General features: G+C 37.9%; 2 protein-coding genes across 3 annotated transcripts; both read right to left on the reverse strand.

Annotated features, from left to right (window-relative positions):
* Positions 1–560: 560 nt before the first annotated feature.
* LOC130465575 (uncharacterized) lies at positions 561–5,285 on the reverse strand. Its single transcript, XM_056834389.1, has one exon. The coding sequence runs from the start codon at positions 5,283–5,285 to the stop codon at positions 561–563; it is 4,725 nt and encodes a 1,574-aa protein (XP_056690367.1).
* Positions 5,286–8,733: 3,448 nt separating this feature from the next.
* LOC110801938 (GCN5-related N-acetyltransferase 4, chloroplastic) lies at positions 8,734–13,681 on the reverse strand. Of its 2 annotated transcripts, none has more exons than XM_056837953.1 (3): positions 13,312–13,681; positions 9,887–10,322; positions 8,734–9,173 (listed from the first exon to the last, which is right to left on the reverse strand). In XM_056837953.1, exons 1-3 carry the CDS (start codon positions 13,508–13,510, stop codon positions 8,885–8,887), a joined length of 924 nt encoding a protein of 307 aa, XP_056693931.1. In that variant the 5' UTR covers positions 13,511–13,681; the 3' UTR covers positions 8,734–8,884. The 2 variants fall into 2 exon arrangements, with proteins under 2 accessions (XP_056693931.1, XP_021863033.1); XM_022007341.2 differs by having other exon boundaries at positions 9,887–10,280; positions 13,312–13,678.
* Between the last annotated feature and the right edge of the window lie 2,899 nt (positions 13,682–16,580).

A 16,580-nucleotide genomic window follows, 5' to 3' on the forward strand; every position in this document is an offset into this window, starting at 1 on the left:
GAGTAACCGTTTTGACAGCTCTAGTTCACATACCCCTATCCACCAAGGGATTGAGGATTGTTGAACAAGCATCACACTTGCTTCATTAATAAAGCTGCACTCAAACATGTCATCCCAAGACTGCCAAAACCACCTAAACCTTTAGGTAATTGAACTAGTATAGTACCCGTGCGATGCACGGTTTATAAGTATTTAAATTTATATAAAATATGGTAAACAATTATCATCAAATAGAGTTTGTACTTTGTAGATATTATCCAAATTAAAATTAATGATGGCTAAATTTGTTATTGTTTATTCGGTGACTTATTAAACAATTAAAACAATTAAAAGAAATAAGGGTACATAGATAAATAAATAAATTCCAATCTCATTCACCACTTGTGTCAAGCATAAAGTTATCTCATCCACCCTTAACTTCGATAGTAAGACCCACCTAATACTCGCACGATCGTCTCATCAATCTCATTACCCGATCACATAACACCTACCTTTTTTTTTTTGGTGAAAATGAGTTACTTGATTACTTAAATATTAGAGTGCACATACATAATAAGTTTTCAGCTAACTCCACTCCGTGTGGAGGTCAAAATACAGGCACATATCGCCCAATTACTTTGAAGCAAACATGCTCCCAAAAAATTAGTGTCATTGTTTGATGAGATATCAGTAGTTAAACTGGGGGGGGGTTCTAAATCACTGCCTTGATCCAACAGACTCAGCCTGTCCTTGGTCTTCCTTGCCACGTAGTCTGCTTCCATGATGTGCTCCCTTCTTCTGAATTTCACCCAGAGGCTCCCGTGGGTTCTTTGCAACTCCCTGCATTTAGCATATAGGTTAGACAGCCAAGAAATTGGAGGGTTGTCATTGTTTAGGTGTTCTGCTGCTGATTTGCAATCTGTAAATATAGTCACATTCTGCCATGCTTTGATGATGACCCATGAGCTAGCTATAAGGATAGATTGAGTTTCTGCAGCAGCAGCTGAGGTACTGGTGAAGGTTCCAGCTATTCCAGCCATGAATGTGTGATCTTCATTCCTGCAAATTGCTGCATAGGAGGCAAGGAGAGTGGAGGAACAGAAAGATGCATCGCATTTAACAAAGTAATTTGAGGGACTAGGGGGGTCCAAATGCACTGGCTTAATCTGTTGTGTTCCTTTACTCTCTATATTTCCATGCTCTTTTGCTAACCATAGAGTTTGGTGACACCAAGACTGAATATTTTTGTTTTCTTTTTGAAAAATCCATAAGTTCCTTCTATTCCATATTCTCCAAAGGCAAAAGATGAAAATTGTTTGGTTTGTAGTGTTCAAAACCTGGGATAGCCCAGTATCATTCAAGTTATCTAGGAACCAATTTTCAACATCAGAGTGGAGATGGTTATACTTGGGTTGAAACTCAATATTACTCCAAAATTCAGTAGCTCTGGGGCAGTTTAAAAACAAGTGTACCATGTCTTCCTGGGTATTAGGACAAAACTGGCAATTTCCATTAGGGATAATCTGTCTACTGGATAGGTGGGATGCAGTTGGGAGTCTTCCCCAAAGAATAAGCCAAAGGAATATTTTCAGTTTAGGTGGGCATCTAGCTTTCCAAATGCAACTCCATTTATCACTTGAGTCTGTGTCAGGGAAGTGGGTGTTCCAAATGGTGTTGTAAGCTGTTTTTGAGTCAAAGTGGAGCCCTTTTGATAGAGAGCAGAAGGGGGCATCCTCACCAAACTGAGGGATGGGAATGGCTTGAATCCATTGGATTAAGTCAGTGGGTAGGGTGAAGGAAATGCAGCTTAAGTTCCAATGGCCATCCCTCCTAATGTCACTAACAGTGTGTGCAAATTCATCTCTGGTTAGGGGTCCTTGTATTAAAGATCTAAGTGAACCTTTTCCTGTCCAATTATCTAGCCAAAGGTTGATCTGGGTTCCATCCCCTATACACCAAGCAGTAAGGTCCTTGTACATGTTCCACCCCTTTCCAACATTTTGCCAAATATGAGACCCTTTTGAGAAAGGGGCAGGGTAGGGTCTATTATCAACATACTTTTCCTTGATTAGGATACTGGCTAGGTTTTCCCCTGTGTTAAATTTCCAGCAGAGTTTAGTCATTAGCACTTTATTCATCATTACAGCTGATCTAACACTAAGCCCTCCTACTTCCAATGGTCCACAGGCCTTGAGCCAAGCTACAAGGTGGGTTTTCTTTTTCTGGGGTTCTGAATCCCATAGGAAATTAGCACAAGCTTGGTCAATAGTCTGGAGGGTTTTCTTTGGTAAGTACAGAATTTGCATAGAGTAATTTGCTATGGTGGTCAAGGTGGACTTTATAAGTACTAACCTACCAGCTTTGCTGAGGCATTTAGCCTTCCAGGAGGCCAGTTTGCTCTTAATTTTCCTGCAAATGTCTAAAGTTTGGTTCTTGGTTGGCCTTTTGTCTGTCAAGGGGAACCCTAGGTATGTTCCTAAGTCAGGGCTTGGTTGTACCTCTAGAGTGTTACAGAATAGATCTTTTTGGTTTTGGGGGGTGTGTTTGGAAAAATAGATCTTGCTCTTAGAGTTATTCATTTTTTGGCCAGAGCAGTCCCAGAAGTTCCTAAGGACCTCCTTCATGCCACTGAGAGTTTTGGCAGAAGTATCTCCAAACAGAAGCAGATCATCTGCAAACATCAAATGGGTGATGGGGATGCCATTTCTCTTCAAGTAGAAGGGTTTCCAGTTTTCCTTAGAGGCAGCCTCACTAATCATATCAGCTAAGTACTCCATGCAAATAATGAAAACATATGGGGATATTGGGTCTCCTTGTCTGATTCCTCTAGTGGTTTTAAAGGAGGGGGAGGGCTTTCCATTTACAATGATAGATGTTGCAGGAGAGGCAATGCAATTAAGAATGAGGTCTGTGGAATTTCTATCAAAGCCTTTCCTTGCTAAACAGAACCTAATGAAGTTCCACTCCAGCCTATCATAAGCTTTTTCAAGATCTATCTTAAGAGCAAACCACCCAAACTTCCCTTTTTTGGTTTTCATGGAGTGTAAGATTTCAGAAGCTGCAATGTAATTAACTTCACAGCCCCTTCCAGGAAGGAAACTATTCTGATTTGGGGAGATGATGTCCTTCAAAAGAGGTCTGATCCTGTTGACTAATATTTTTGACACTATTTTATAGCTGGCATTACACAGGCTTATGGGCCTAAATTGCTTTATGGACTCTGGTAGGGCAGTCTTGGGTATAATGCAGATAGTGGTATCATTGATGGACTGGGGAAAGGTTTTGGTCTGCAGTACATTATCCACATACTTATATAGGTCTTTCCACAAAACACCCCAGTGTTGTTGGTAGAAGTGGGCATGAAGGCCATCTATACCTGGGGCCTTAAGGGGACCTAGGTCAAACACAGCTCTCCCAACTTCTTCAATATTGGTGGCATGGTCAATACTGATTTCATTGGAGTAGTGGTGGTTTTCACAGGGGGGAATGGTCTGTTCAGAGGTGAAGAGGGTGGAAAAGTAGCTGACAATATGGGGCACTAGATCTTTCCCTTGGATATCCTGACCCACTTCTGACCTAAGGCTAGTGATTTTATTCCTTCTTCTTCTTATGATGACAGACTTCTGGAAATAGCTAGTGTTTTTGTCCCCATTTTCAATCCAACTAGTTCTAGCCCTAGCCATCCAGAAGGCTTCCTCTTGCTCATAAATGAGACCTAGCTCATTGGAGAGGTCCTCATTTAAGTCCAAGAGGTGCTTATTGGTTGGCTTGTGTTCTAGAGCTCGTTGGATACCCATGATTCTAGCACACAAGACTTTCCTTTTTTTGAAAATATTTTCTATATTGTCCTTAACCCAAGAAGACATGGTTTTGGAGATATTATTGAGTTTACTAACCAAGTCAGAATTATCAGCATTTAGGTTTTCATCCACCATGGTTGAGAAACCTGGTTCAGCATACCATAAAGGTTCCATTTTGAAAACATTTTGGTGACCATGATTTTGCAAACCAATATTTTCCGTTATTAGCTTAATTGGATTATGGTCAGAAGCTTCTCTAGGCAATGTAATTACAGTAGAGTTAGGAAACAGATTAAGCCAGTGCATATTTACCCAAGCCCTATCAAGTCTTTGGTAAATGGGTTTATCTTTCTGTTTATTAAACCAGGTAAACCTGCTACCCACACAGCCAGCATCAACTAGCCCACATTCATTCATGGCATCAGAATATCTATCTGCCCTATGTTGTTTGATCAAATTGCCCCCCAGTTTCTCTGATTGACAAGTGACTTCATTAAAATCTCCCATTACTACCCAAGGAACTGTTATTAGTTTAGACATGTCTATTAGGTCATGCCAAGTTTCTAATCTACTTTTGTACTTGGTACTAGCATACACAGCAGATAAGCAAAAACTAAAAGGGGGGGAAGTGTTTACCTCCACAATACCATGAATAGTATGCAGGTCCCTTCCAATCATCTGAAAGTTGATGAAGTTAGGGTTCCACATAACTATGATCCCACCAGCGAGGCCATAGGGTTCAGCTAGCACATACTTTTCAAAGGGAGTTTTCTTCATGATTCTTGCAGTGTTTTTGGGGCTGGTTTTGGTTTCGGTTAGTATTAGGATTTGGGGAAGGTGCTCTTTAAAGAGGTGGCGGATATTGGATTGGAATCCCCGGCGGGCAATTCCTCTGCAGTTCCAAGCAACTATTATCATGGGATCAGGTGTTTTTCGAGTTTTGGAGAACTCCTTGAACTTCCTGTTGGTCAGAGGATCTATCTTGTGTATGAACTCGTTGTTCCTCCTGCTCCATAGGGTCTCCTTCCTTGCCATGAATTCCAGTTCCATCTCGCAGTCCCCTTCTTCCACCTCCTTCACTATTATCACTTTGATTTCCACTTGGTTGAACTTCTCCGTTGTCGCAAGTACCATGAGTGCATTTGTTGTCTCCCCAAAGGTTCCCTTGATCGGGTTCCTTGCTGACAACGGCCAGGTCCTCCTGACTTGAGGTAGCACTGGGATTGGGTCGCACATAAATTCCAGCTCTGGTGGTACTATGAACTGCCCCTTCTGTGCTTCCTTGCTTAGCATCCACCATCGCAGAAACTTCTCCAAAACAGGGGAAAGGGCTTTGATTGTTTTGAGATCCGGCAGATGGACAGGTATCATCATACCTCCTTTTTTTGGCGACATTTCCATATCCTGGTATGGGAAATCTAGCCAGTGTGGTTCCAGCATGAATTGACGTATCGCCGAAGGGCTGACATCTATCCATTGTGATGAGAGTTTGAGGGTGAACCTCATGTTGTTGAAATGGAATTCCGGGAAAGTCGGGATCGGTGGTTCCTTGCAAACATAACACCTACCTACACCATATACTTTATTCAGTTAGAGATGACTTTGCGGCGGGGTGAGGCCTGCACACAGCACACACGTACCCACTTATAATTCTCATCCCCATCTTCTCCATCCACGATAGAGATGATACCTACTCCTCCCAGTCCCTGTCTTGAGAGATACAAAATAAAATGCATCCTCTCTTCATCACCCTTCCGTATCCAGACCCGCCTGAAACCCACCCTAGACTCAACTTTTTTCTTGTAAGAGAGTTTGAATTTTAAAACTCTATTAAGGGGTCTTTAGCAATTCGTTTGTCTGATTAGAGTAATTGAGTAAATAAAAAAACATTATAATATATAAGTTAGTAGTATTTTTTTTATATATTCATAATCAAGTATATGTAGGATTACCTATGTGTGAGGGTCCAATCTAATTAAATTCATCCTCGTCCCGTCACCCGCAAAAAATACAAATTTTAAACCCATCACTTACAAAACTTTCCTCCATCCCCGCTCACTTAGGGAGGATGCACAGGGAGATCTCCCAGAAAATCTCCCCCTTAAACTTTCAACTAACTTTTTTTTGCTTTCAACTAACTTCTAAAATCTTGACATAAGTTTATTACGAAGTATTAAAATTGATTGTATTAGCTATAATATTGATAGAAAAAAATATTTTAAAGTAACATACATAATTATGAGTGAGTATTCTCAAATCCAATCAATTCAAACTCGCCCCCACCAAAGTGGGTACATGTTATCCTTATACCCGTCCACCAACAAAAAATTAATCTCTACATGTTAGTCAACATTAGTCAATCATCTACGTTTATATTTGTTGTCAGCCCAATCTAAAATACAAACTCGCCCTAACATCAAATGTGATACACCATTTACATATATAAATTTAATATTGCAATCATTTACATTAATATATAAAAAATATTTAGTTGTTGCAAACATATTAATAATAAGGAAACTTAATCATAGACCTGATGATTTCGGAAATAGTTAATTACAATATATTATTCAAAATTTCAACTCATATGTCTTTAGGACTTCAATAATATGAGCGAATAAATTATTATCCGTGCCCCGTATAAAAATATTACAATAATGAGAATGTAGCCAAAGTTTTTTTTGATATTTAAGATTAAGATAGGCTACTGATTAGGGCCCAACATAAAAAGTACATGGTTAGGGGTCTCATTTTGTTAGTTAACATTGGGCATATAGTAATTTGTTTTTCCACTCTTATTCATATTTTATTGATTTTCTAATTTATTTGTATTCTAATTAGGTTAAATTGTTTTTTACCATCTAAAAAAATTGATAAACTATTTTTTAGCACCTAAAAAAAGTAAAACTTGTTTTTTACCACCTAAAAGTAAAAACAATTGTCTTAAGTTTACCATCTCTTAACTACAAGATGGACGAAAACTTTATGTGAATTAATAGGAAGCAAGGGAAAATGGTGGCTTATCTACATGAAAATCGTGGGAGAAGAGAAGGAAATAAAAAATATAGTGGTTGAAATGGGTTCATATAATGTTTTCGTCCATCTTTCCGGGTAAGAGGTGTTAAAAAAAACAATTTTTAATTTATTTTTAGGTGGTAAAAAATAATTTTTATTTTTTAGGTTGTAAAAAACAATTTGTCAATTTTTTTACGTGGTAAAAAATAATTTATCCTTCTGATTATGTAAGTACAAATCTGTATACTACTCTTACATTTTAAAAAATATCCTACTATGTACTCCTTATATGGATTAATTTTTTTGTAAAGTTATAATCCTATATTGGTTATATGCGTTACCAAAATATATAAAATATAATTTACAAAATATTCCCATTTGTAGAATGTAATCTGTTTTTTAGGAAAATAAAATCAAATATTTTATGAGGTGAAAGTTAACAAAATAAATTTAGGATCAAATATTTTACTTCCTCCATTTTTTTTTATAATTGCACCAACTTAGGTTTAATCACTATTCACATATTCTTATATAGTTAGTTTATGTGATTTATATGTAAAGAAAAATATATTCATGTGGAATCTTGTTAGATTCGTCTCGAAATATACTTTCAAATTATCAAAATTTTATAATTTTTTCAAATGTATAATCAGAGATATTAATGGTTAAAATAGTGCATTGGCAAGCGTCAAATCTAAGATGGTGCAATTAAAAAAAATGGAGAAAGTATTTGTTATAATTTTTTGTATATCTATAAGAGAGGCAAGTTAGAGAACGTCATTTGTCTGTTCTTTTTCTCTTTTAGTATAATATGTAGATAGCTAGAACTATATTAGAATAGGGTTATAGTTTGAAACGCTGCGTATACTTTGTATTGGCTGCACAGTTGTGCTCCAATCCGTTAATTACTTATGGGCTGTGTATTTTATTAAACAATCTAATACGAAGTATTAGTTTTCTCAAATCAGTTAATATGGCCATTTATGTATTTTATATTTTCTAAAAAGAACACACACCGTGGGCAATATTCTCAGCCTTTTTTGTTGGAATGTTAACATAAATTGCGTGATATTACTGGGTTGTGAAAGATTAATTGCTTTAATTTTTTTTAAAACTTAATTGTTTTGTATTACGAGATTAGTTGCTTTACTTTATGAGATGGGCAATATTCGTAGCCTTTTTTATTTGGAATGTGAACATAAATTGCCTGATATTACTGGATTAGTTGCTTTATTTTTTTAAAAAAAATTAATTATTTTATATTAAAAGAGAGGCCAATCAATGAGTGACATTTGTCATCACCACATTGATTTCCTCTCTTTTAGTATATTATATAGATATAGATAGATGGTATGTTTGTTAACGAAAAGCATAGCCCAGAAAAACCATGCTAGATGGAGTCGAGGAAGTAAAAACACATATCTGATATGTGTGTCCAAATACATATCAGAACATAAGACAAAATAGGAAAAATGACAAAAAAAAAATTAAATGGTACTTTTCTAAACACAAATGGTACTTTTTTTTACAGAATGGTATTAGAATGGTACTTTTTTTACATGAATGGTACTTCCTTTTTTGTCTTTTAGCTGTTTGTCTTTTAGTTGATATGTGTTTGTTGTTGCATGCCCGATATCCGCCTCGACGCACTCGATGGAGTCAGACCTCACGTGACCATTATTGGAAGGGAACCTCAAAACAATTGAGAACATGTAAAGCAGTCGCAATCAGGACTATATTGATAAGGATTAACTTCTGGAAATTGGGAAAGGTAAGGATTTACTTATCAATCTATTAATACTATTGAAAAATTGAGTTTTTCTTCCCTGATAAAACCAAGATGTGCCCATGTTTGAATAAGAAAATATCTCAAAATGCTTGTTGTTCCACTTGGCCTCCTTGATGTTGAAGTAAAGAAAATTGCACAAGTTCAAACGAATGAAGATGAAACCAGTAATGTTCTAGATTTGATCCTACAACAACTGCTGGTTCGCATTAAATTACTAGATGAATATGGAATTTACAGATGAATGTGCATCTACAACAAGTTGCATCTACTTGTAGTATATAATCTGTGGAGTATGCACAATTTATGAGGTAGTTGGAGGTTTTACAAGCTTCATCATGAAGTTGAATTGGATATCTGGGGAAGTCTTGGGTTGGGGCCAATTCGCACCCTCTGGCACTTTGATACATTTAAAACCCTGACTCTTATACAAATTAGTAGCCCCTGGGTTGTTCAAATCACAATGGAGAGCAACAGTACGGCACCCCCAGCTCCAGGCTTGCGCCTCTGCTTTCGCCACGAGCCTTTTAGCTATCCCCAACCGTCGAAACTTCTGTCTAACTGCCACATTTGAAATGTATGCTATACCCGTCCTGTCACAGCACTAAAATTATCAGACTGCTGCTAATGTTTTACCAGTATAATTTAAAAATAGGGGTTTCGATGGATTCAATTATAGAACCCTATAAATCTGTGCACTAAGTTCATAATCTGAAGGCTAGAAACAACCATTAATGTGCATGAAATCATACTATCTTTCACTTCAGACCAAACTTCATCCTTATTAAGGCTATCAATAAGAGCCTAAAAGTAAGAAGAAATGTTATTTTTTATTTTTTTATGATAGGATTCTTAGTTGGTAGAAGACCTTCTTTTTGGGTGCATGTCCAAGTTATCAGGTGTATATAAGAACAAAAGAGAACATTTTTAAAAATAGATAACAAATAAAGCAAATTTTGTTTCAGGAGAACCCAGGCAAGAAGATTACTGTTCTCGAAAATTAACACCGCGTCATTTTGGTTGGACTATGAAAATCTTAATAAGTCATCAAGTTGGTAACACAGTATCAGTGTTCTTGGAAATTATCACCACGCTCTTCATATCATAGATGTCTCTAATACCACATTCAATTTCAAACTCCAGTTAAGGTGCGTAAGGATTTCAAATAAGTGATATAAGATAGTCGTAGAGGTTGGAAAAAAATTCAAAATATTGGGCAAAAAATCTATATCAAAAAATAAATAAATCTATATCCTTGTGTCAAGTATCCAAAACTAGAACGTAATAAAGGTTAAATGGAACGCACCTTCGCTGCCTCAAAGGTCCTTTTCTAGGTAGGAAGTCAGCAACAGTGTCCACAGTTAAAATTCCAGCAACATGACCCCTATTTAGAGAGAATTTTGTATCAAAACCTCCAAAGTTGAGATCGTCACTCTCAATGTAGATGGTATTTTCTGCGCTACCAATAATAGCAACCAAGCAAGTCCTTTTGCAACCATGTGGAACAGAAAATCCGAATACCATTGCCATAAGCCTATCGAGCCTCATTACAAAGTCAAGAGGGAATGAATACTCAGGAAAGAAGGAGCTACAATGTGTTTCAACCACTTCCCAACTATCATCCAATCTAGCTTCTCGAACAACTACCTCAGGTGATATAGATGGAAACAAATCCGCAACTTGACTAGCTTGACAAACCCCTTGAATAGAGACCACAGCCGCCAAGGTAAACATATACACAACTATGTGAACATTGGTAGTATTCAGGCAGGAAATTACGAAACAACAAAACAGGGATATTATTGTATGCATCAACTAACAAGTCTACAACGACTACTGAAAAGTGAAAACACATCTCCAGCAAAATAATCCAATCTCCAAATTTCATCATATACTGCAATGCTCGTATAGAAGACAAGAAATTAGATAAGAAATAACCTCACGAGATGTCCACATGTTACAGAGGACAGTTTCATCAAAGACCTTTTTAACAGATTATATAACCCTTGCCATACCCCTCCCACGAAAAATTAAGTGTTTTGTTAAATGCCACAAGAAATTACTAGCAACCGCAATATTAAATACCATGTTTCCCCTCTCTTTAAATTAGTTTTACCTTTTTCTCTCCCCTCTTCCTCTTCCTCCTCGTCTCCTTTCCCTTTGAGCAGCCTCACCAGGGCCACACCGCACCTAATCAGCAACACCAACCACTGTCAGACCACCATCCACAGCTCACACCGGACCTGCATGCACCACCACCAGCTATCCACAACCAGCCACCACCTTCACTTTCCTCTCCCCCTTCTCCCTTCTTTTTCCTCTCTCCTCTACCTTAGACCACCCCACTTGACCGAGCCACCTGACGATTACTTGACCATTGAACCAGCCACCACATGAGCACAGATCCAGCACCCCAGTGCTGCCATCCACCATTAACAGCCAGCACAGTCCGCAAAAATTTTTTTATTAAAGGAAAACTTTAAAAAACAAAAAATAATAACTTAAGTTCTTTCTTACACTGGTAGGTACAGCTCGTCAAAGTTGTTCTTCTGATGTACTGGAGGTATGAACATTAAAGATGTATTGTTGTGGAACAAAGCTATTGTCACTAACTTGCTATCGGCTTTAACTTGGACATGTGCTGGTGTAAATGGGCTAACTGCTTTTATTTAAAGGGCATAAGCTTAGATCAGTTTACGATCTCAAACACAATGTCGCGGGCATTGAGAAAGATCTTTAGTTGTTATGAGGTGATCAAAGATATTGAAGGCTGGGATATGGTATGCTTTAATGGTTGCTTTGCTATTCAGCTTTTGTATAAACACCTGCTTGGTTCACATGCTAAAGTCTCGTGGAGGAGAGTCTTATGCAACAACAAAGCTACACATAAAAGTATTTTTATTTGTTGGCTAGCTATATGTCACAGGCTGCCTACGCGTGACAGGTTATTGGAATAGAATGTGGTAAATTCTAACGTTTGCAGTTTAGTTGTCCTGAGAGTGCTCCCCATCTTTTCTTTCAGTGCCAGTATTCTTCTAGTATATGGAACAACGTTCTGCAGCTCTTGCATATTCATAGGCCTGCTGTTGGTTTAAGAAGAGCTAGCCATTGCAGTTAAATATGGCAAGAAGATTGGAGATAAATACAAGCTTTACGTGATGTTTTTTGGGGAGTGTGTTTACAATATCTGGCTTCAGAGGAACCAGAAGATTTTTAGAAGCAGTTGCAAGAGTCCTGATGCAATTGTTAAAGAAGTCAAATTTAAGGCGGCGTGTAGAGCAACGGATCAACAAAGATCTATGTTATTAGCTTAAGTTTGTTAGCCTGTTGGCTTTTTGATTTGGTTGTTTGGTCCTTAGCAGCAAATGAAGGGCGAGGAATCCAACCCGGTAGGCAAGTCTTCATACTGATGTTTTTCTTTCATCCTTTGTTTCTCTTGTATCTTTTGAAATGATAAGTTATAATGTTCATTTGGTTAATAAAAGTTCATTTATTTGCCAAAATAAATAAATAAATAAATAAATTTTACATTATATCATGGTTAATTTTATACCATTTGACTTAACTTTTATTTCGATATACAACATTTATACCTTTAAATAAAAATTTGTATCCACATGACCTTACTCAGATTTAGTTCATTTCATTTGCTGACCGAATAATGTAACATATTATATCAACCTTTCCTTCAATTTGAAAACAATTTCTAGAGAAAACAACCAGAAACATAAAATCACCAGCTATCCATGAGGCTTCCCATCATCTTCTACAATTCTGCAACTGAATTGACTGTCAGGAACCTAAAACACCTACAGGAGAATAAAGTTCTATTTATCTCCTCCGGTTTTCCCATAAAGAATTTGTTAATCACTTAATCTTGTAAGAGACGACACTGTTGCAACATTGTACTCCCTTTTCCTCCATGAACCTAAATTGTACTCCTTTTCCCTCCATCATCATTATCATTACCCCATTGCCTCAAAGAGGCTCCCGCAAGAAGCATGGTGAGGGGGGTCGACCGTACGCAACCTAACTCCTACAACTGCAGAGAGGTTGTTTCCAATTGACCCAAAAGTGATAACGGGACGACCATCTTCTACTTCATGGAAAGGAAGCGAAGAGGTTCTACTTCATGGAAAGGAAGCGAAGAGGTTTTAAGAGCCATTTTGATTTAGTTCATTACATCCCACAACCAAAAGAACAAATGAATATTTGGCTCCATCGGAAATGGACATTCCTTTTCCAGTTTTCCCTCCATGAAAAAAAAAAGCCCAAAAAGCCCCTTCATGAACCTAAACCACCAATGAAAGAATAAGAACCCTATCCAATTATCCATCACCTTCATTAATCCCATAAACAATCTGTTGATCTTGTACGAGACAACACTCTTGCAATGTAATACTCCCTCCAACCAGATTTAGTTGTCACACTACTGGTTCAAATAACATAATTAAGGCGCCTATTAATCCGTAGCCTAGAAAACATAACGACCAAATAAGTTAAGCATATCACTAATCCACTCATTTGCAACATCAATTTAAAATTAAACATACTGCTTGAAATTCCAGAGACTAGAATTTCTATCAATTCAATTGACACCCATAAGTGCGGTGTACGATTGCTACAAGATCATAAGACAGTGATCAATTGAAGTTAAAAAAAAGTAACATAAATTTGAACCAAAAATTGAACAAATTGGAGTATATTACATAGAGAAAAAGTAGTTAGTACCTGGAAAAATGGCGGATGGGGAAGACGAAGTGAGAAAGTGGTCATCAGAGAAGTGGGCGGCACAGGTGGAGGAAGAACCCAGTCGAACTTTGTTGTTGAAGGCGAAAGACGACGACGATAACAGCGAAGATTTACAAGACGCGGCGTTGGAGGTCGGCGTAATTGTGATCCCGACGCCGCCTAGTGGTATGGACCGCATCTCCGGCCAGACTCTCGGTCCTCCTCACACGCACATCCCAAAATGCAATGAAGCTGAGGCTACAAAAACAGCTTCTACCTTGCCAAATTAGCCAATCACACTGTGAGTATGGCCAAAATTTAACCCCTGTTTGGTCTTGAAGATATTTTCGTTTTTCGTCTATGTTTGGAAAGCAACTATAATCTCAAGTTTCTCGTCATATGACGTTCATACGAAAACAAATGACTCGTGTTGATACTCGAGCTGTCAAAACATGTCATTGGGTCGGGTCATCCTGGATCTCGGGTTATGATTAGGTCGGGTTGTATCGGGTCAATATTCCATTCGGGTTGAGTTCGGGTTCGGTCGGATCGATTTCAGGTCGGGTCATGTCGGGTTTTTTCTTATTCCGGGTTCGGGTTGAGTCACGTTTCGGTCAGGTTTGATTTCAGTGGTCTTATCGGGTCGGGTTTAAGTCAGTTTGTAGCAGGTAATTTCGGGTTCGGGTCTAATCGAGTCGGGTTTAAGACGGTTTGCAACACAATTATTTTCGGGTTCAGGTCTTGGTTTGGATCGGATAATAATCGGATCAGATATAATTTAGGTCGGGTCACTCTCGGGGACGGGTCAAACTCGGGTCTGATAATTAACCTATACATTTTAATTATTTTATATTGTAAAAAATATTGTTTAACTTATTTTAGAGTTAAATTTTTCAGTATCTACTATCTAGTACTCCCTCCGTCCCATAATATAGTGCCTGTTTTCCTAAAATGGTGTCCCTAAATGATGTGCCTATTTCTATTTTAAACCATTAATTTTTACTTTGAAAATTGTACTTTTTGACTTTTATTCAACCCATGTGCTTGATTTTTGTCCTTTTTAGGCCTATTTATTATGTACACACCTTTAATCTATAATTTATCTCTCCATTTTTGCCAACTAACATGTACCTTATCTTGAAAGTACAAATCATTATTGTTTTTATTATCAATGTTATCCTTTACCTTAATAACCGTGATTTTGGTCAAACGGGCACTATATTATGGGACGGAGGGAGTAATAAATAATTAAAATAGATTTATCGTTGAAGTTAATATTTGGTCGTGTCAATGACAAGTCGGGTTATCAACAGGTTCCATCGAGTTACAATCGGTTTCGGGTTGACATCGGGTCGGTTATCGAATCGGGTTCGGGTCATTGTTCGATCGGGTCAGTTCGGTTATCGGTCATCTTCGGGTCGGGTGTCGGTTCGGGTTCAGGTGTTACAACATCGGGTTAAAATCGGTTATCGATTTTTCGGGTCGGGTACAGGTCGGGTTTCAGGTTACTTGTTTTACCGTAATTTCGGGTCATGGTCGGTTACGGGTTCGATCGGTTCAGGTCGGGTTTTCAGGTCGGGTCAGTTTTTGACAGCTCTAGTTGATACCCATTAATTTGGTAGTGGTAGTGAAATAAGTGACTCGTATTGATACCTGTTAATTTGACAGTAGAACTGAAATTAGTGTGAAATTGCTAAGAAATATCAATACAATTAGGGGGCGTTTGGTATGGGGTATTCAGGAAAGGGAAAGGGAATCAAAATGGCTAATTTCCTTTGTTGTTGTTTGTATTGCTATATTAATCATTCCCTTTACCCCCTTCATTCCCCAAAATACCTCTATATTGATTCCCCACCCCCCCAAGGTATTGGCATTCCCTTTCCTTGAGCTACCACACCACCCATCCATCACTGACAATCCAACCTGTTGTCACCCTTACCATTACGACTCCACCACCGGAACCCTCACCGGCACGGCCCGGATCCACCACCATCTCCCTCAAACACCACCGCGAAACCCTAGCCGTCGTCGGAAGACCCATCCTAACCGCCTAAAACCCTAATCGCCGCCGAAAATTCTAGTCGTGAGAGTGAAAGGGATAGGGGAGGCGCTGACGGTAGGGGAGGGGGGGCGGAAGTGGGGGAGGGGGCGGAGGGGGCGTGAGAGTGAAACGTATAGGGGAGGCGGCGAGTGGCGACAGTACAGGAGGGGCGGCGGAAGTAGGGTCTGTGGAGGAGAGGGGCGGCGGAAGTAGGGTCTGTGGAGGAGAAGGGCGGCGGCGGGAAAAGGTTGGCGGCAATAGACTGATGTTCATGGTGGAGAATTTCTGTAGAAGAGCAATACGGTAGAAAAGTGAAAATAAAATGTCACCAAACAACTCTACATATCAAAGGGTTTTGCTTTCTATTTCTTTCCAATCCCTTTCTTGATTCCATTCCCTTTACCTTGTGTGAACCAAACGCCCCCTTATGTTATTGGTACTGACATATCATGTATCGGTACTAAAAATGATTGTATTTGAGTGACTTATGTTAAATTTGGACACAAACCACTTGATGTTTAGCATTCATCTTATGAGTGGAGTATGACCTTTGCTTCTTAATTCAAAAATATTCTATTTTATCATTTTTCTGTCTTCCACTTACCCATTTATGAATTTACCCCCATTAACTTTTATTTTATGTAGTAATTACTCTACTTTCTTCGCTCCAAAAATACTACTCTACAATTTATGTGAATAAAATATTAGTCCACTCATTTTTAGTTATACTTCGTATCAAGTACCCACTTGTTGAATTAAACAAATTAAAACAAATATACTTTTAATAATAACATCTGGAATGGTATAAATGGTCACCAAACAAATACGACTCCAACTATTCACACAAAAATCACCAAACAATTTTTTTAATTTTATTTTGACGGGATGAAATCATTTAACTACTAACAAGAAAACTATAACTATTGACACAAAATCATAATTTTTAACAGAAATACTATAACTATTAACACAAAATCATAATTATTAACACGAAACCTATAACTATTAACCCAAAATCATATGGATATTAACCCAAAACTAGAATTATTAAAACAAAAATCTTATATTAACACATTTTTTATTAGAAAAGATAATTAACTGTGCATAACCATTTGATCATAGAGTGTAATTAGTCTTATACTCATTGGTCAGACTTAATTAAAAGTTTGTAAAAATGTGATGATGATTAACATAACAACTAAAATAACAAAAAAGAACTCCGGTAGAA

Source organism: Spinacia oleracea, chromosome 1 (assembly GCF_020520425.1).
Source record: "Spinacia oleracea cultivar Varoflay chromosome 1, BTI_SOV_V1, whole genome shotgun sequence".
Taxonomy (NCBI): domain Eukaryota; kingdom Viridiplantae; phylum Streptophyta; class Magnoliopsida; order Caryophyllales; family Amaranthaceae; genus Spinacia; species Spinacia oleracea.